At 41.1% G+C, this 20,233-nt stretch overlaps 1 protein-coding gene across 1 annotated transcript in view; it reads right to left on the minus strand.

Moving 5' to 3' along the window:
• Positions 1-2,955: 2,955 nt before the first annotated feature.
• The window catches only part of LOC124776649 (protein takeout-like), a 118,870-nt gene continuing 101,592 nt past the window's right edge, over positions 2,956-20,233 (minus strand). The window contains exons 6-7 of the mRNA XM_047251736.1: positions 15,230-15,379; positions 2,956-3,491 (exon numbers count right to left, since the gene is read on the minus strand). Coding sequence (XP_047107692.1) covers positions 3,340-3,491; positions 15,230-15,379 — 302 coding nt within the window. The 3' untranslated portion in view covers positions 2,956-3,339. The remainder of the gene's footprint in view (positions 3,492-15,229; positions 15,380-20,233) is intronic.

Below are 20,233 nucleotides of genomic sequence, written 5' to 3' on the forward strand. Positions count from 1 at the left end.
GTGACATTTTGAATGATGGGATTAACTGAACAGTGTCACTGACTGCCACCGCTGCGAAATGCATGTTCGACTTCTCTGACTACAATGAGGACGTATATCAGAATAATTGTCAATAAATCCTTATGGAAAGGTGGCCTGCATTACGTCCTAGTAGTAAAAGTATTATATACATGTACTAACGCAAATACACCAATACAGCACGGACACTGGATACCGACTACGTTTCATTCATGAACTGGCAAACAGCTTCACTTGATTTGTTGTACAGGTCGAAAGGAAACAATTATTTAGTTTCACTACACTAATAATTGAGTGGTCTGTCTTGTCAGCACGTCAGTAGACACGTAGAATGGTTCAAGAACTTACATTTCGTTTGCTACACAGAACGCATAAACACAATAATTATATAAATAGACTTAGTGTATCTGAATCATTTAACGGTCTGATTGTAAGCCAGCATGACAGTGGCTCACACACTTTCTATCGAAATAGTGAATTGTTAATGTGGTATGATATATAATCTATCTATTGAGAATACAGGGTTGCTTAATTACATTTCCCTGTTTGCAAGACACGATGTGCATACAGTGTTAGTAGAAGTAATACTGTACTTATAGATCTTCGAATGCATACAAATATGAGTCAGATGTAGCGTAGTGTGTTGCCCTCAGTGACATCACTGCCTGGCTCGTTGTTGTAAATTTCACTATGAACAAATTTACTACGTATTTTGAGATATTGTCTTCTTGCACGAGTACATGTCAATGAAACGAAGTGCATTTTCATTTAAAAACGTGGCGGACAGAAATAGAACTAATCATATACATTTCTTATGGAAATTTTTTAAATAATTTAAGGGATATGGGATGGAAATGCCGTTTGTAAGTTAATAATGTTACCAAATATCTTTTGGTACTAGACTGCTAAGCTGAAACATAAGTTAAGCTTACTGTTTCGATGAATGTGAAATGAGTGTAATGATTAAATACTGTTGTCTACGTTACATAGCACTCTTTAACTTGAGATAAATACACATTCCACACTTCATGCTTTCTTACGCTGGTTTCACAAGTTAGTAATATTTCTTGAAAGGAATTCATTTTTGTCTTTACCTGCGAGATTGGTTTCCAATCACCTTTGCTGCAATTGCGACCGTCCGTGCTTTAGCACATGCAAAACTGTTTAAGCATCCTCTGGGATATACAGAGTGTCTTACAATTCCTATTACAGGCTTCTATGGGCTATAGAGGGAACTTTGTACATAATGTTTTGATAAGGAACCCACATCCGGGGATATACCGTTTGAATATGAAATAAGATTGAAGATTGGCTCATTTTCAAATCTCCCTCTACATGACACGCACACAAGGGAGACAATGAGCTCTGACCCATGCATTCTACAGAATCCAATGTCGTGGACAATGTTTCGAGTACTCGTCGTAGGGTTATCTTCAACGCAGCGAAGGAGGTCCTCTTCAAATTCAAGAGTGCTGCTCGTCCGTGGATCATCACAACCAACAGTCCCTCTTGGGAACGTACCAATTTCACGTAGTGTATAGAAAATGGTACGTGACGCCAATTTTAGGACTGAGTGAGAACGGCACTTCTTCTCAGCTTTTGAGTGTGTACCGTGAAACTGGAGATTTAAATGTAGTCCGATCTTCAGACGCATTTTATATCAAAACGGTACATTTTGGAACACCGATTCCTTATCAATATTTATCTGCTAAGTTCTCTCTACGACTTCCAGAAGCCTGTGACTGGAATTAAAGAACACCCCGCATAAACATTTAATCCATAGTCAACATATTTTCCAACAACACCACAAATCTCAGCAAACCAGAATACACGTGTGGACACGTTAATATTATTTATTGTAACATAAATTGCAGCGTTGGTGACTGGAAATACACTGTCGAGCCGAAACCCCACTGCCAATGTGAGACTGAACGCCGATCGGTGGAGCTCCAGGCACGCGACACGGTGAGGAATGTATATAAGCGGAGCAGAAGCGAAAGAGGAATAATTCTAGCATCGATACGGGTCGCAAATAGGAAAATCCACTGATACAAGCGATTTGGACACAGGGCACATTGTTACGGACAGACGTCTGGCAACGAGCATCTCGGAAAAGGTGCAGCTGTTGGTTAGTCTGCCTGCTGTTATCGCGAATAACTATGGAAAGTGAAGGATGGCGAAACCACGCACATGTGGCACGTGACAGAACGTGGAGGCTGGAGACTTACCCGCTCTGTAAAGCAGAACACACGGCGATCTCTGGCAGGTAGGACCATGAGGTACAATACTGGTGCTAGATACAAGTGTTTCGCATCACTGAATAAGAGGTTCTGGAGCTAAACGACCTCTAAGTGTTCCCATGTTGACCTAACGTCATCGTCAATTAGGAATGAAGTGGGCACGATATAATCGAGATTGCATGATAATGTGAGGAAGTAATGGAAAAGTGTAATTTTAAGATCTTCCTAATAAATTTGCTTTAAATATTCTAGTATTTTTTGTAACATAACACACAGTCAGTTCCAGAAGAAAGTATACTCCATAATTTTAAATGTAACGTCCGCAGCGACATCCCTGGTAGTGGTCTCGAATCTGTAATCAATGAACTTTTGCACAGGGTATAGAAAAACTTTGTTTGAGTTGAATGTTTTGTTTTGTGGGTTGCAGTTTAAAATGACTGCAAAATATCTGAAGCGTTACCAGGCAGTGTTCCTAGTGAACCATCCAAAGGGACCAAAGCTTTCATATGGAGCTGCTGCTAAAAGTCTTAGAAAGTCAAAGACATTCGTTGCGAAGTGGGTCAAACGATATTTAGAGCTTGGAAAAGTGGATGATTTACCCGAGGAAGGGGTAAGGTGCCAAGCAGTAATCGATAATGTCGGGGATTGGATTAACTATTAGGTAATTGTAATGTTAGTAATAACATGTATTTTCATATAAACATATTATAGTGTCTTTTATTTCATACAAATAACGGCGTACACTTTCCTGTGCAACTGACTGTAGGTTGCTACCCTGATAGCCCTCGTATTTTACGTAATATTTGTATGAGCAATATATTTTTATCGGCAAAAGAAATTAAAATTTACCTTATGAATTCACAACTGTATTTTAACAAAATAAAATTTGTTTATTTCGGTACGTGTACATGTGAGGCACATATGTTCAAGAAGTGTAGAGACTCTCGATATAATATAAAGTTTCTTCTACTACTCCCCGTATTCTAATAACACAGCTACATCAAATGTGTGAGCAGCAACGTGCATGGGCGACGTATACTACACTGACTGTAGTCAAGGGCACAATCGGGTGGCCACACAGTTAGGCAGGGAACATCACGTCCAGGGGGTAGACGTCGGCAACGCGATTGAAGAACTCTGTGAACACCGAGCCCATGGCCTCCTCTGGCAGGTGTTTATACGCCTCGAAGGCGTCCTTCCAGTTCTCGTTCAGGAACTTGTTCATCGTTTCACCTGAAAACAATCAAAAACAATCAAACTTTAACACAGAAATATGGGACACACACACACACACACACACACACACACACACACACACACATACAGACAGAGAAAGAGAGAGAGAGATATTTCGTGCTGAAATTATGTGTGTACATGATTTCTACTGCATCGATATAGAACTATCCTTCCATCTGTGCAGACGTCTAAAAGCTCCTATAATCTACAACGAGATTGTCCAGCGCATTAGATATTTGCCTGTTTATGCAGTGAATGCATTAGATCCGCGTCTGTGTCGTCTCAGTGTGTAATGAACTAGCGTGCTACTGAATACACTGGACTAATAATTCAGTTTAGTTTCTCATGCTGCAGTTGAAAACAAATACGAAATAGAAGGAATGTGATTTTGTCAGGTACTGATGTAAGCAGATGCAAAACGCTACCCTAATATTATTAAGAGCGTCGAAAGAGCGATCGAGGGCAGCCAGTGCAAGAAGAATTATTTCAGTTTCTAGTGGACAACCAACGAGAGCCAGAGGGAGGTGCCACAGCGGTTATAATCTTGTTTAGCAGAAGCGATGATATAAAGTACAGCCAGGCATCCAGTTAAGGACAATTCTTGTAAGGACGATTACTTCAAACATGGTGCAGGCTATTCATTGCCTAATCTCTGTCCATTTAGAGATGGGTGTTAAGCCATAATGTTACACGCTTTACCCTTCTCTGTGACAAACATTTCAGCGTATGAAAGGAGCAACAAACTGAGAGAACTCTAAAAGTAAGAAATGAAACGTCTGATAATACTTAGTATAAGAAGAGTCATCCTTTTGGTGTGCACCAAAATACACACAAATTCAGATAAGACTGGTGGGATATTCAAATGCAATCATTGAAAGTCTTGTAATAAATTCGTCAGAGTCTAGCATCAGCCATGAAAAAGTGAAATAGACATTCAAATCCAATATCTCTGCTGTAAATATTCACCGGTCTGGAAACTGGTTTCAGGTAATCACCCGCCTAGAGGCATAGCGCCGTATAAATATTATTATGTCAACAGATAATAATAATTTTCTACAGTTTTTCTTCTGCATGTACGTGAATATTGATTTTCTGCTATCAGCTGCGGGAAGAATATTTGTTCAGTCAGAGTTCTTCTACGTCTACAGCTGCATCCACTGTCTGGCAATCAGTGTGACGTGTGTGGCTAGAAGTACAATTACTTCTACAATACATTAACATTTGTTCAGTTCCTTACTGGGAATGCATCTGACACCTCTACATGGTCAACTTCCGAGCCGGGTACGTAGTCGACATTCGACGTGCCCACCACCTCACGACACTCTTTTCGGAACGAGTACTGAGTATCAGCTCAGCCCATCCCACCCGGCCACTGAGCGGGAGAGGTACTTGAATGAAGCCTAGTTTACACGACACTAGGTTGCCGGCAACTGCGCTACCGGCCACTGCCCATGCGCGCCGCGCATTTGCCCAACTCGTTGGTGAAACTAAACGTTTTCAGCGTATTCCAACTTTGGCGATACTAGTTGCATGATTTTGAGGTTACGTGTGTTCGTAGTGTGTGGAGAAACTGAAATATGAAGTGGGGAATGGAGAACAATCGCTTTTTGGATATCTATGCTTTGCACAGGTGTTTGTGGGATTTCAGAGATGGTGATTACAAAAATAAGCAACATATTGCTGCTCCTGGGACCTTCATGTGCGATCAGAACATACATGGTTTACAATATCTGACCTGCAGGGCAAAATTTTATTGAATTAGGAGCACATGTACTACTGAATTGAGAAAAATACAAGCAAGTAAGATTCTAGCTGTGGAAATGCTCTCGTCTACAAGACTAAAATCCGATCGTTCTAGTTGGCCGACTATTTTTTAAGGAGTATTGTTGACAGAAGGGAAGGATACACAAATCAAGAAGCTGCATTCTTTATTCAACATTCATCTATTTAAAACGTCGCAGCAGTGCTCCCCATTCACAAATGTTTGAATTCTGAAATATTGTCACTGTACATATCTACCTTCAAGACAGTAGTTTGCAAACCATTCTCTTCTTAACGTGGCCTGCTTCGAATAATAATTGCTGTTAATGTTAAAAATTCTTACCGTTAATGTTAATAATCATTGGTGTTAATGAAAAACTGTCATCACAAACTAAAACCGCATCTTTCAGCATGACGAGTGTTCTCCATTGTAATGCACGGATTGTGATGCGTAATTTGAGTTCTGGCGACAGTGCCTCATCCATTACAGTATTTTTTCCTTATCGCGTAATTAACTCTATTTAGAAGAAACGTGAACACTTCTGGTGACATTCTAAGATAATTAAAAGAACTTCTTGGGTCATCCATTACAAATTATTTCAACAAGGCTGCTGAACAACTGAGTTGAAATCATTTCTTCATCCAGTCACGAATCGAAACACGTTTCTTATTTTTTTCTTATGCCACAATGCCACGCAACAAGCTTTAACTCCATCACAATTCGTGCGACATGCAGCTGCCAAAACTTTCATACAAGACTCCGGCACCCACAAATCGACGAAACTGAAGTGTATCCTTGTTCCGCTATGTCTACTGTCATATATGAAACCATTTGTGGCGCAACCGAACGTCGTCGTGTAAACTAGACTTAAGCGAGCGCTTCGCCTCCCATCTTTCCTTTCTTTGTTTTCTCCTTTATTGCTCCTCTTTTGTTTCCTTTCTTGACACGCCCCCAGTGTTTGTGGGTCTTGAGCCGCTACGGAAGTCTACCCCTATTGCGCGCAGCCGGCACAAAAAAATAATAAAACAAAGAAATTACTAACCTGACACAGCAGCTGCCATGGGTTCTAGTAAGAATGCGTAGATCTATCGTTAAGCTCTCTAGGTCGTATAAAAAGTCATAGAGCAGGTAAAGAATTACTTCAGTGACCACATAGTGATGTGTTTCGGAATTTTTTCCATCCTCATATGTGTATAATAAAAATACAACAAACACACTGTTATACAAAAATACATTACCTTTTAGACAGTAATAACTAAACAACATTCAACAAAAGTGCAAACAATCCATTCCTACCTACCCAAGTGCAAAGGTAGCACAAGAACGAGAGCTTTACCAGATGTGTTCGTAACATGAGATGTCAGACTACTAAGCGATTTCCCATGAGACCGGGATAGGAAGACAAAATGGCCACTATGTGGCAGCAGGATAAACATATTGGCGCTGTGTCATATATACTATGACAATAAATTACATAAAATGACAAAACGAAAAGTGATACATCAGTGTGCTAAAATACACTTTATTCCCAAGCACACTGATGTATCACATTTCATTTTGTGATTTTATGCAATTTACTATCATAGTACTATATATAAGACACAGGACCACTATATTTATCCTGCTGATACGTAGTGGTAATTTTGTCTTCCTATCCCGGTTTTAGGGAACCCGCTTAGTAGTCTGACATCTCATGTTACGCATACAACTAGTGCTATCTTTGCTCGTTGGTAACTAGGAATGGACTGTTTCCACTTTTGTTCAAAATGTTCAAATGAGTGTGAAATCTTATGGGACTTAACTGCTAAGGTCATCAGTCCCTAAGCTTACTCACTACTTAACCTAAATTATTCTAAGGACAAACACACACACCCATGCCCGAGGGAGGACTCGGACCTCCGCCGGGACCAGCCACACAGTCCATGACTGCGGCGCCTAGATCGCTCGGCTAATCCCGCGCGGCTTTACTTTTGTTTAATGTTGTTTGGTTATTATTATATAAAAAGGTTTATAATGTATTTTTACACGAATTTGTCTGTTATATTTCTATTTTAGATTTCTGAAGAAGGAAATAATTTCGAAACAAGAAGCCCAAGGACGGTGGGTATGCCATATGAGATACAAAGTATTTCTTTTTAGTAATCCACCAAAAGTATTCTGGAATAAAAGCGATAAAGAAAAGATTCTCAATGCACCTGAGTCAAACACTGGAACCAGCAACTCGTGGATAGACGCCTCCGAGAAGAGACGTAAACAAAAACGAAGTAATTTAGTGAGTGGTTACGTTATGTCACGGAGCAGCCAGCCAAACATGTGTGTGTGTGTGTAAACGAAGGATGCAAGTTGCGGCCTAATGTCTTGTCGACAACCAGGTCACATACATCGATGGAGGAGGGAATCGATCGTGTTTTGTTTTGGTCTTTTTTCTTTCTTTTCCTTTTCAAAACAAAGTTTGCATTATTCGTCGTAAGAAACCAGGGACAACCACCCAGAGTCACGCTACTCCTTAATGGCCCGTCGACAACGGGATCATCAGAGACGGAGCACAAGCTGAAATTAGGCAAGGTTGGAGAAGGAAATCAGGTCTTCTCTTCCAAAGGAACCATCGTACTATTTGCCTTAAGCGATTTATAGAAATCGCAGAAAACCTAAATCTTTATGGCTGAACGCGGATTTGCACTGTCGTCCTCCACAATGCAAGTGAGTGTGCCAACCACTGCGCGACCTAGCTCGGTTTCCTTAACCAATGAGCTACCTCACTCGGTATATCAGTAACTAAGTATAAACAGATCGACGTTTGTACGAAATTATTAGATATTCCGCCGTTGCTGTAAGCTTATGTCAAAAATTAAAGTGTATTTGTACATTGCGATTGGCCCGTTTAGACACTAGACGTCATAGCTGCGGGTTTGGTCGACGTGACAGCAGAGTCAGGTGCTTGGACGGTGGTGCACCCAGCGACATCGCTGGGTACAGGAGAGGCACACAGTCGTTGGATACACAACGTAATCGCGTCGAGTTCGCATAGCTGGAATTTGGAAACAGAGTCTAAACATTTCTAACGCAGGACCGCAAATTCCCCACGCTGGCCTGGCCTACCTTTATACAACACATGTTAGGCACTTCAGCTGGCCAGCACGTTCCCCAGGTGTCTGACCCAGTGAAATATCTGGTCATAGGTTGCAGAGACACAGACACGCTTCTACTCGCCAGACACTCCAAGTGACAAGCTCTACCGTAGCCTTGTGGCAATGTGTAATGACGTACTCGTATTTGTCATCCAACCTTAGTTCGGCTAAAGCTTCCGTCAGGCGCGCTCTAAAAAGGGACAAGATTAGACGCGTGCACTGCGTGACTAATCCAATTTAGAAAACGAATTTAAATTTTTGCCTTAACTCACTGAGGGCCGAATCTACACTAGCTTCAACCTGACCCTCTGCAGGAAGCCAGTAGGTGAGACAGCCTGTGTCTATCTAGAAAAAATGGTTCAAATGGCTCTGAGCACTATGGGACTTAACAGCTGAGGTCATCAGTCCCCTAGAACTTAGAACTAATTAAACCTAACTAACCTAAGGACATCACACACATCCATGCCCGAGGCAGGATTCGAACCTGCGACCGCAGCAGTCGCGCGGTTCCGGACTGCGCGCCTAGAACCGCGAGACCACCGCGGCCGGCGTCTATCTAGAACGGGAAAATAGTCATAAGTGTTCTCACGGGCTATAATAATAGTCAGCGCGGCTAACTGAGAGTTTAAGTCCTGATGGCTTAGACTATTGCTGCTGTCAGAGGTAGCAGCTCTGTCTAGTAAAGTGTGCACCCTGTATAATCACTCCTAAATCACCTTCAAATTGAATAATTTATTCTTCTTCTCATACTGTATTCGCAAAATAAGTAAAATTTCGTTATTTGCTACCACTTATGGTGTGGCAATTTTAATGACATAATTGTTTTAACAAAATGTAATTCTTAAAAAGCATGCTGACTTTGCATCAAAGGTAATTCTTAACATATTCCAGCCAGCTGTGAATCCGGAAGTAAAGAAGGTGACATGAAATTGGGTTGTAAATTTGACAGGAAAAGCACAAGAAAATGGATATGAACGAAAATATATGATTCCTGAGACTTTTCTAAGCCTCAAACACCTGTGATGTATATGTGCAGACTGAAGGGACGATTGAAAATTTGTACCAAGGTGGAGATTCGGACCCAGGTTTCCTACTCACAAGGGAGATGCGCTGACGACTACGCCAATAGGGCACCGTGGCTCTGCGTCACAGTGTGAACTACCTTAACACGCCTCTACTATTTAACCCAAATTCCTATTCACAACTCACACCACCTGGTATTTTCCCTAAACTCAAAAAGCGTTCCAGAGGGTCTGAAACTGTGTTTCAGGTATGATTACCAGTTGTGTTCGATGCTAAGTAGCTATTCCATTACAGATGCAGGCCTCAGCAACGCTGTTGGATTTCTGGGGAAATACCATGTGGGATGAGGCGTGAACGGGATTTTGGACTGTAGCAGCCTATGCAGTTGTGCAAAGCCGCTGTCCCAGGTTGGCATAATGGTTAGCGCATCTGCGTAGCGATCACGAGACCCGGGTTCAAATCCGAAATTTGGTAAAAGTTTTCACTCGGCTCTTCATTTTGCATATAAACATCGGAAACTGATACCTTAAAAGTTCCAAAAGATTTCCCTAAAAGCATTTGATTTCACTTAAAACACAAAATACAGTAAGGCAACAAAACAAGTAATTTAATGGCCAAATAAATCTCGTGTTGAGAAAAGTTTCCCGTTTGTACCTGAAGGTCGTGCTTCTGAAGACGTAGGGGCTGCGAAATTTCGTCCTTTAGTAATTTCTAGAACATTCCAGAACATTCAAGAGTATTCGAAGCATTTCACATCATTCCAGAATATTCCGCAACGATCCGGAATGTTCTTGAATTTTCGTTCATAGTCTGGAACATTTGGGAAGATTCCAGAGTACTCGGGAACGTCCTGGATCACCCGAGAACATTGTGGTACATTTCAGAATACTCACGAATGTCGTCAAATGCAAATGTTCTGGGACATTGTGGACCACTCGAAGCCTTTTTGATATGTTCTGGAATTCGCCACTGGCGGGGTACCCATTAGCAGGTATATATAAAGCAAGTTCCGTCGTGGTTTCGAACGTCAGTTTCTTATCAGTGATGAAGGTAGTGCAGTGCGTAAATAAAAACAAACAGAGAAGTGTGAGTAGTCTGATACAGTGACTGAATGTAATAAAAAAATAAAGTGTGAAAGGTGTGTACAGTGTCCTTAGTGTATTTCTTAATAAAAAGTTGATTTGATTTATATTTTAGAAAATGTCCAAAAGTAAAGGATGAGGAGATCTTGCCAGTTCTGAAACAAAACAGCGAAAACAAAAAGAACAGCGGAAAAACGAAACAGGCGAAGAGGGTGAAGCATGTTGGAGTTCTACGAACGAGAATGAGCAGCGTGAGAAGCAGAGAAACCGAAGAACAACGAAATGAACGAATTGAAAAATCAAGAATTGAGAAAAAATAATTGTTGTTGTTGTTGTTGTCTACAGTCCTGAGACTGGTTTGATGCAGCTCTCCATGCTACTCTACGCTGCCCAAACTTCTTCATCTCCCAGTACCTACTGCAACCTTCATCCTTCTGAATCTGCTTGGCGTATTCATCTCTTGGTCTCCCTCTACGATTTTTACCCTCCACGCTGCCTCAGAACATGTCCTACCAACCTATCCCTTCTTCTAGTCAAGTTGTGCCACAAAATTCTCTTCTCCCCAATCCTATTCAGTACTTCCTCATTAGTTATGTGATCTAGCCATCTAATCTTCAGCATTCTACTGTAGCATCACATTTCGAAAGCTTCTATTTTCTTCTTGTCTAAACTATTTATCGTCCATGTTTCACTTCCGTACATGGCTACACTCCATACAAATACTTTCAGAAACGACTTCCTGACGCTTAAATCTATACTCGGTGTTAACAAATTTCTCTTCTTGACAAACGCTTTCCTTGCCACTGCCAGTCTACATTTTATATCATCTCTACTTCGACCATCATCAGTTATTTTGCTCCCCAAATAGCAAAACTCCTTTACTACTTTAAGTGTCTCATTTCCTAATCTAATTCCCTCAGCATCACTCGACTTAATTCGACTACATTCCGTTATCCTTTTGTTGATGTTCATCTTATATCCTCCTTTCAAGGCACTATCCATTCCGTTCAACTTCTCTTCCATGTCCTTTGCTGCCTATGATAGAATTACAGTGTCATCGGCCAACCTCAAAGTTTTTATTTCTTCTCCATGGATTTTAATACCTACTCCAAATTTTTCTTTTGTTTCCTTTACTGCTTGGTCAATATAAAGATTGAATAACATCGGGGAGAGGCTACAAACCTGTCTCACTCCCTTCCAAACCACTGCTTCCCTTTCATGCCCCTCGACTCTTATAACTGCCATTTGGTTTCTATACAAATTGTAAATAGCCTTTCGCTCCCTGTATTTTACCCCTGCCACCTTCAGAATTTGAAAGAGAATGTTCCAGTCAACATTGTCAAAAGCTTTCTCTAAGTCTACAAATGCTAGATATGTAGCTTTGCCTTTCCTTAAGCTAGCATCTAAGATAAATCGTAGGGTGAGTATTGCCTCACGTGTTCCAATATTTCTACGGAATCCAAATTGATCTTCCCCGAGGTCGGCTTCTACTAGTTTTTCCATTCGTCTGTAAAGAATTCGCGTTAGTATTTTGCAGCCGTGACTTATTAAACTGATAGTTCAGTAATTTTCACATCTGTCAACACCTGCTTTCCTCGTGATTGGAATTATTATATTCTTCTTGAAGTCTGAGGGTATTTCGCCTGTCTCATACATCTTGTTCACCGGATGGTAGAGTTTTGTCAGGACAGGCTCTCCCAAGGCTGTCTGTAGTTCTAATGGAACGTTATCTACTCCCGGGGCCTTTTTCACTTAGGTTTTTTCAGTGCTCTGTCAAACTCTTCACGCAGTATCATATCTCCCATTTCATCTTCATCTACATCCTCTTCCATTTCCATAATATTGTCCTCAAGTACATCGCCCCTGTATAGACCTTCTATATACTCCTTCCACCTTTCTGCTTTCCCTTCTTTGCTAAGAACTGGGTTTCCATCTGAGCTCTTGATATTCATACAAGTCGTTCTTTTCTTTCCAAAGGTCTCTTTATTTTTCCTGTAGGCATTATCTATCTTACCCCTCGTGAGAGAAGCCTCTACATCTTTACATTTGCCCTCTACCCATCCCTGCTTAGCCATTTTGGACTTCCTGTCGAACTCATTTTTGAGACATTTGTATTCCTATTTGTCTGCTTCATTTACTGCATTTTTATATTTTCTCCTTTTATCAATTAAATTCAATATTTCTTCTGTTACCCAAGGATTTCTAGTAGCCCTCGTCTTTTTACCTATTTGATCCTCTGCTGCCTTCACTTTTTCATCCCTCAAAGCTACCCATTCTTCTTCTACTGTATTTCTTTCCCCAATTCCTGTCAATTGTTCCTTTATGCTCTCCCTGAAACTCTGTACAACCTCTGGTTTAGTCAGTTTATCCAGGTCCCATCTCCTTAAATTCCCACCTTTTTGCAGTTTCTTCAGTTTTAATATACAGTTCATAACTAACATATTGTGGTCAGAGTCCACATCTGCCCCTGGAAATGTCTTACAATTTAAAACCTGGTTCCTAAATCTCTGTCTTACCATTATATAATCTATCTGAGACCTGTCAGTAGCTCCACGCTTCTTGCATGTATCCAGCCTTCTTTTATGATTCTTGAATCAAGTGTTAGCTATGATTAAGTTGTGCTCTGTGCAAAATTCTACCAGGCGGCTTTCTCTTTCATTCTCACCCCGAATACATATTCACCTACTACGTTTCCTTCACTCCCTTTTCCTACTACCAAATTCCAGTCACCCATGACTATTAAATTTTCGTCTCCCTTCACTATCTGAATAATTTGTTTTATTTCATCATACATTTCTTCAATTTCTTCGTCATCTGTAGAGCTAGTTGGCATATAAACTTGTACTACTGTGGTAGGCGTGGGCTTCGTGTCTATCTTGGCCACAATAATGCGTTCACTATGCTGTTTGTAGTAGCTTACTCGCACTCCTATTTTTTTTATTCATTATTAAACTTACTCCTGCATTACCCCCATTTGACTTTGTATTTATAACCCCGTATTCACCTGACCAGAAGTCTTTTTCCTTCTGCCACCGAACTTCACTAATTCCCACTATATCTAACTTTAACCTATCCATTTCCCTTTTTAAATTTTCTAACCTACTTCCCCGATTAAGGCATCTGACATTCCACGCTCCGATCCGTAGAACACCAGTTTCTTTCTCCTGACAACGACGTCCTCTTGAGTAGTCCCCACCCGGAGATCCGAATGGAAGACTATTTTACCTCCGGAATATTTTACCCAAGAAGACACCATCATCATTAACCATACAGTAAAACTGCATCCCCTTGGGAAAAATTACGGCTGTAGTTTCCCCTTGGTTTCAACCGTTCGCAGTACCAGCACAGTAAGGCCGTTTTGGTCAGTATTGCAAGGCCAGATCAGTCAATCAGACTGTTGCCCCTGCAACTACTGAAAATGCTGCTGCCCCTCTTCAGGAACCACACGTTTGTCTGGCCTTTCAACAGATACCCCTCCGTTGGGGTTGCACCTACGGTACGGCTATCTGTATCGCTGAGGCACGCAAGCCTCCCCACCAACGGCAAGGTCCGTGGTTCATGGGAGGGGGGGGGGGGGGGGGAATAGTACAGTGAGTGTATAAAAACCAAAAGTGAAGTGTGAGTAGTCAAAGTAATATAGTGACTGAATATAAATCGAAAAAAGTGCGAGAAGTGTATAAAGTGTATCTAGTGTATTTGTTGATAAAAAAAAGTGTGAGTAGTTAAACCTGCTGAAAAAAACTGTTATAAACGAACTCATTGACCAAATTTATCCAAACATTGTTCGCAACTACACCAATCCGGACTGATTATCTGAAAGAGGAATTTTGGCAACTAAAAATAATAGTCTCGACGATATCATCTTGAATATTTAAAAAAAAATCGTGATGAAAAGAGATCGATCGACACGATGGTAAACGTTGAAGAAAGCGTGAACTTCCCTTAAGAATTTCTAAACTCTTTGCAAGTACCAGGAATGCCATTACACAGCTTTCGATTTAGAACTGGATCTCCGATCACACTACTTATAAATCTCAACTCACCAAAACTATGTAATGGAACAAGGATGATCCTCAAACAGCTATCGAATAACATTATCGAAGCCGAACTTATGACTGAAAAGTACATAGGACACACACGGTTTATCCCCAGAATACCACTGATCTCTACTGAACGGCTATTCCAATCTGAAAGACTACAATTTCCAGTCGAATTAGCCTACAGTTTTACAATTAACAAAGCCCAAGGACAAACTTTAAAATACTGCGGCATCAATCTCAAAGACTCCTGCTTCTCTCACGATCAGCTATACGTAGCTTGTTCTTGAGTAGGAAATTCGAAGAATTTGTACATATATACCCCGGAAAACAAAATGAAAAATGTTGTTTATAAACAATTATTATAAATAGTTATAATATGTTCTCAATAAAAAAATTTCAGGTCCTATACTTTACCAAGTATTGTTAACCGAATATGTTTTCAATAAAAAAAATTTCCCCTTGTACTTTAAAGTTTATTCTTTTCTTTCGACTACCACACAATCTCTTATCAGTTCCCTGAGAAAAGCTGGTGCGCGAGCTAGTGTTCATCAGAATAGAAATGTAGCGTGTTCCGTGCCTATGTGCCGACTAGTCTATACCACAGAGTCTCCTCTTTTCCTTGTGAAAGAAGTATTTCACTACTGCCGCCTAGAGAAAGGCATGCCGTGTGCACATGGTGGCAATATTCACACGCACATACCGAGCTTCTCGTCTCCATTGAAGAGGTTGTCGAAGTGCACCGTCCCGCTCTCTGCCCGGATGATCCACTTGAATGGGTCGGCGTGCAGGTACTCCTTGCCGTCTCGTTGTACGCGGCTTATTGGCACGTCAGCAATTGTGCGCACCTCGTCTGCAAAACACAGTAGTCACAAGTTTACAACAGACGCAGCTATACGAGAAAACAGTCTCCACACTAGTCTGTTACTTGCTTCATAATTATCCAAAGCGATGACAAGTACTGTGTGCTCAGATCACAAACGTTTATTACGGGTTCTTTGTAAGTGGCTTTTTTCTTAGTTTGCAATAGTCGTTATTAGCCTCCCCCAGAAACTATTCTGCAATATGACAGATGTTCACACATGGCTCTGAGCACTATGGGACTCAACTGCTGAGGTCATTAGTCCCCTAGAACTTCGAACTAGTTAAACCTAACTAACCTAAGGACATCACAAATATCCATGCCCGAGGCAGGATTCGAACCTGCGACCGTAGCGGTCTTGCGGTTCCAGACTGCCGCGCCTTTAACCGCACGGCCACTTCGGCCGGCTATGACAGATGTTCGAATAGTAAGTGACGCCCAGTAGTAGGGCACTGAGTAACAGGGTATCAACGATTCAAAGTTCGACAAACCAACGGATTGAAGGAAATGGCTTCCCTAAACGGAAGAAAATATTTTATCGGGATAGGAGCCGATCATGGATCATATTAAAGTATCTCTTTTCCGATCAATCCACTGATATTGTCATCAAAATTGTTTTCATTCAGATGTGAACATGTCTCCCATCTAGCGTATTAACAGAGTATACGGTTTGTCAGAATGTCTACACGTTGTAATGAGCAACTGCGTTAGAGACGCCTGCCTAGCAACGTCTGGCATCCTGTTTAACCCCGATGACGGTGGTGACACGCTGTGGTACAGACACCGTCAGACACAGAAACAGTTCGGGAACTGTTTATTTATATATTTGCGGCCATTTATCATTGGCACATTTACTCTGCCACTTCGTGACTAAGGCATGTTACCGTTTTCACAATATTTAAATGTACATGTACTTCAAATGAATCTAATTAGATTTCTTAGTGCTTCAACAAAGTTACGGTTTTATACAATTGTAAATTTAAAAAGGAATTAGGAAAAGTAAATGCTTACAATAAACATTTTTATATATTAAGAATACAGGGAAAAGTTTAGATTTGTAGATTGCCAAAGACGAAGCTGTTGAGCAGGAAATGCGTGATGAAAATATTGTGCCTCTCGTTCCTGAGCAGTCACCGCCCGAGCTACCACAATTACTCGCTGTGTTCTATACGACTGTTTTCGTATGCGCCTCATAAACAGCCTCATGGCCATGGATTTTTTTTTCAGGCCACACTAACTTGACTTCAGAGTGGTAGCATGTCCTCTTGCATTGTTGAAAGTGCAGGAGCCCGTAATGGCCATAAAAAAAAGAAAATGAATGCATATTACCAGTTAGTAAGTTCCTGTAGTAGTCGTAGGTAAAAAGCCCGATCGCAGACATAACAAACCACGCAAACACCCCCTAACTGGCAATATCCAAAGCTTTTCGGTTCCCTTGCTTACAGTCGTTCTTATCTCGAAACAATTAAAATTACGCGCCCGGATTGTTTAGTGTGGCTGAGTACCATCGCAGCGTTTTTAGCTTTCTAGCTGATTCCGCAAGAGCAGTCTGGGTCATACAGAATTCCTGTGAAGGTCTTGTGGATGGATTGCCGAAGTTTACAAAGATCGTGTCCTCGCTGTTAAACGAAAGTGCGATAATGTGGCTTCAGTATTGTATATTCGTGTTATTTCTTTCTAAAACTTGCATTGTAATTATAGCAAGTGCACAGAAAGGAATTGGTTGGACAGGCAATATATGTGCATGGTCTTATATTGCCGGGCCAACAATAGGCGACCTCTTGCACATTTTCGCAATACGAGCTCACTGTTTCTGAGTCTAGTCACGCAGAATCGGTCCGTAAACACACTGGGTACGGAAGTGCTAAGGAATGAAGAGGTAGACTTGAAGTCCTCTGAGGGCATGCATACTGTTATAACGAACAGATCAGTAAGTACTTTAGTTGGATAGGAGTAAACATCTCTGAAAAGGGCGATCACAGAATTTGGAAAGAGAAATGTAGGACAAAGAAGTTAACTGCGCAGAAACCAAGGGTAACAGGAGAAATACTTCAAAAGATCGACGAAAGAAGGAAGTGCAAAAATGTTCAGGGAAATTCAGGGACACAGACATACAAGTCACTTAGTAATGAAATAAATAGTAAGTATAGACGCTAAGGCGAAATGGCTGCATGATAAATGTGACGACATCGAAAAGAAATGTTTGTCAAAAGGGTGACTCAGTATACAGGAAAGTCAAAACAACCTTCGGTGAACTTAAAAGCAAGGAGGAGAACATTAAGTGTGCAACTGGAAATCAACTGTTAAATACAGAGGGGAGAGAGTACAGCTGCAAAAAGTAGACCAAAGGCCTCTGAGGGGTCGGGGATTTGTCTGATAACGTAATAGAAGAAGAAACAGGAGTCGACAGGGATAAGATATGGGATCCAGATTTAGAATCAGAATTTAAAAGAGCTTTGAACGAATTAAGACCAAATAAGACAAAAGGAATGGGTAACATTCCATTGAATTCCGGTTGATAATGGAAGCAACACTGAAGAAAAATCAAAACACGTTTATAAGATACGTCGAGATGGAAAATGTAGAATGGTCGAAGGTGTTCGAAAGTCTAAGAAAAATAGGGTAAGGCATGGGGAAAGATGGGTAATATGCAATATGTACAAGAAACAAAAAGGAACGGTAAGACTGGAAGAACAAGAACAGGGTACCCGGATTAAAAATAGTGTAAGACAGGGATGCAGTCTGTCACCCCTACTGTTCAATCTATATATCGAAAAATATTGTCTCAAATAAAAGAAAGTTTAAACAGCCTGATTAAAAATCAGTGTGAAATTGACGATGAAATTGGTATCCTCAGCGAAAGTGAAGAAGAATTACAGGAACTGTTCACTGGAACGAACTGTTGATGAGCACGGAATATGGATTGAGAATAAATCGAAGAAAGACGAAAGTAATGAGATTTAGCAGAAATGAGAACAGCGAGAACCTTAACATCCGAACTGATGATCACTAATTAGATGAAGTTAAGGAATTCTGCTACCTAGGAAGCAAAAGAACGAGTGATGGACAGAGCAAGGAGGACATCAAAAGCAGACTACCACTGGCAAAAAGGGCATTTCTGGCCAAGAGAAGTCTACTAGTATTAAACATAGCCCTTCATTTGATGAAGAAATTTCTGAGAATGAACGTTTGGAGCACAGAATTGTTTCCATGTGAAACATGGACTACTGGAAAACCGGAACACAAAAGACTCGAAGATTAGAGATGTGGTGCTACAGAAAAATGTTGAAGATTAAGTCGATTGATAAGGTAAGAAAAGAGACGAGGAAAAAGAAAGTGGGAAACTCTGATAAGAAAAGGGACAAGGTGGTAGGAAATCTATTAAGACGTCAGAGGATAGCCTCCATGTCACTAGACCGAGCTGTAAAGGATAAAAACTGCAGGGAAAGACAGAGACCGGGATACATCCATCAAATAATTGCGGATGCAGGTTGCAAGTGATGCGCTGAGATTGGAGGGTTGACACAGGAGAGGAAATCGTGGGGGTCGCATCAAATCAGTCAGAAGACTGATGAGTCAAAACCAGCGTTGGGACTGAATTAGCCACAGTCCTATTTTGATAATGTTAAGTATCATGGAATATACAGGGCTTGTAACTGCAATAATGTTATGCCCTTAGTTTGCCGTGCCCACTAGTAGAACAATGTCTGCTGAAATCTATAAAGTGTAATTGTGTACTTTAGGTACCAAAATATACGCAAGTGTGTTCGAAATTTGTAGAACATCATTTAGCACTCCCTTCTCCAGTGCAGTGTAGTGAAATTGCAGGTGATGTACGGTGAGGCGTGCTATGAGGCTGAAATGAGATGGAATGCAGAGGTGAGTAACTCTGACAAACCCATCCTTCCGACAATGTGTACATCCGCGCAGTTTATCTACGAGGGTTGCAGCTTTAATTGTGGTGACTATTTATTTACAACTAATACAAATAGATATCTGTTTCAAAGTTTTACGATCTTTCTGAGAAGTAACCTGTAATTTGTCTAACGCGTTGCCAGCGATGTAGATGTCGTGATAGCCTTATTAGCGCCAGTTGTGTTGGCAGTTCGGCTGGAGGTGTCTATTGCCCGATGAATTTCCGTAACAGTTCTGAAGCGAATGTTATGGAGGGCTTCCTTCAATTTAGCAATAAAGTTCAAATCACAACGACTTAAGTACGTGGAGTGTGATAAGTGGCACAGCATTTTCCAGCTAAACCGATCGAATAAATCAGTCACAACTTGCGCCATAAGCGCCCGAGCATTGTCCTGCAAAATGAGGAGCGGGTCCTGCAGAAAGTGTACGCGCCTCTTTCTCTGAGCTGGTGGCAGGCCGTGTGCCAAACATGAACAGCTTCGAGAAAGGAACGGTGAAAATTTTTGCAAGACTCGCCCATCAATTTGCAGCACAATGATCTGGCACAGATGGGGCAAATTGTGACTGGTTTGCTCGATCGATGAGGTTGGAAAGTGGTGCTGAACCTCTCATCACACTCCCTGGCTACGTGCAATGCTGGTTACAACACTGAAGGACAGTAGAACATAGAAACATGTACCTGTTTAGTGTAAGTTTTAAAGAAATAGTTGCCGCTAATGAAGTTCAGACCCGCGTACAAGGCACCCCTCATGAGATTTAGGAACGCCATACAACAGCCAAAAACAATTCCATATCATAACAGCAAGGATTTGAAACGGCCTATCAAGCGCATTTGTAGGCGAGAAGGGCACTTATACTCTGTTGTCAAGTAGAATGGTGGTTTTCGGCGTACTCATATCTTTTCACGAGCGTGCAACAGCTTGTAAGTAG

The sequence above is a fragment of the Schistocerca piceifrons genome, chromosome 2, assembly GCF_021461385.2.
Source record: "Schistocerca piceifrons isolate TAMUIC-IGC-003096 chromosome 2, iqSchPice1.1, whole genome shotgun sequence".
Taxonomy (NCBI): Eukaryota; Metazoa; Arthropoda; class Insecta; order Orthoptera; family Acrididae; genus Schistocerca; species Schistocerca piceifrons.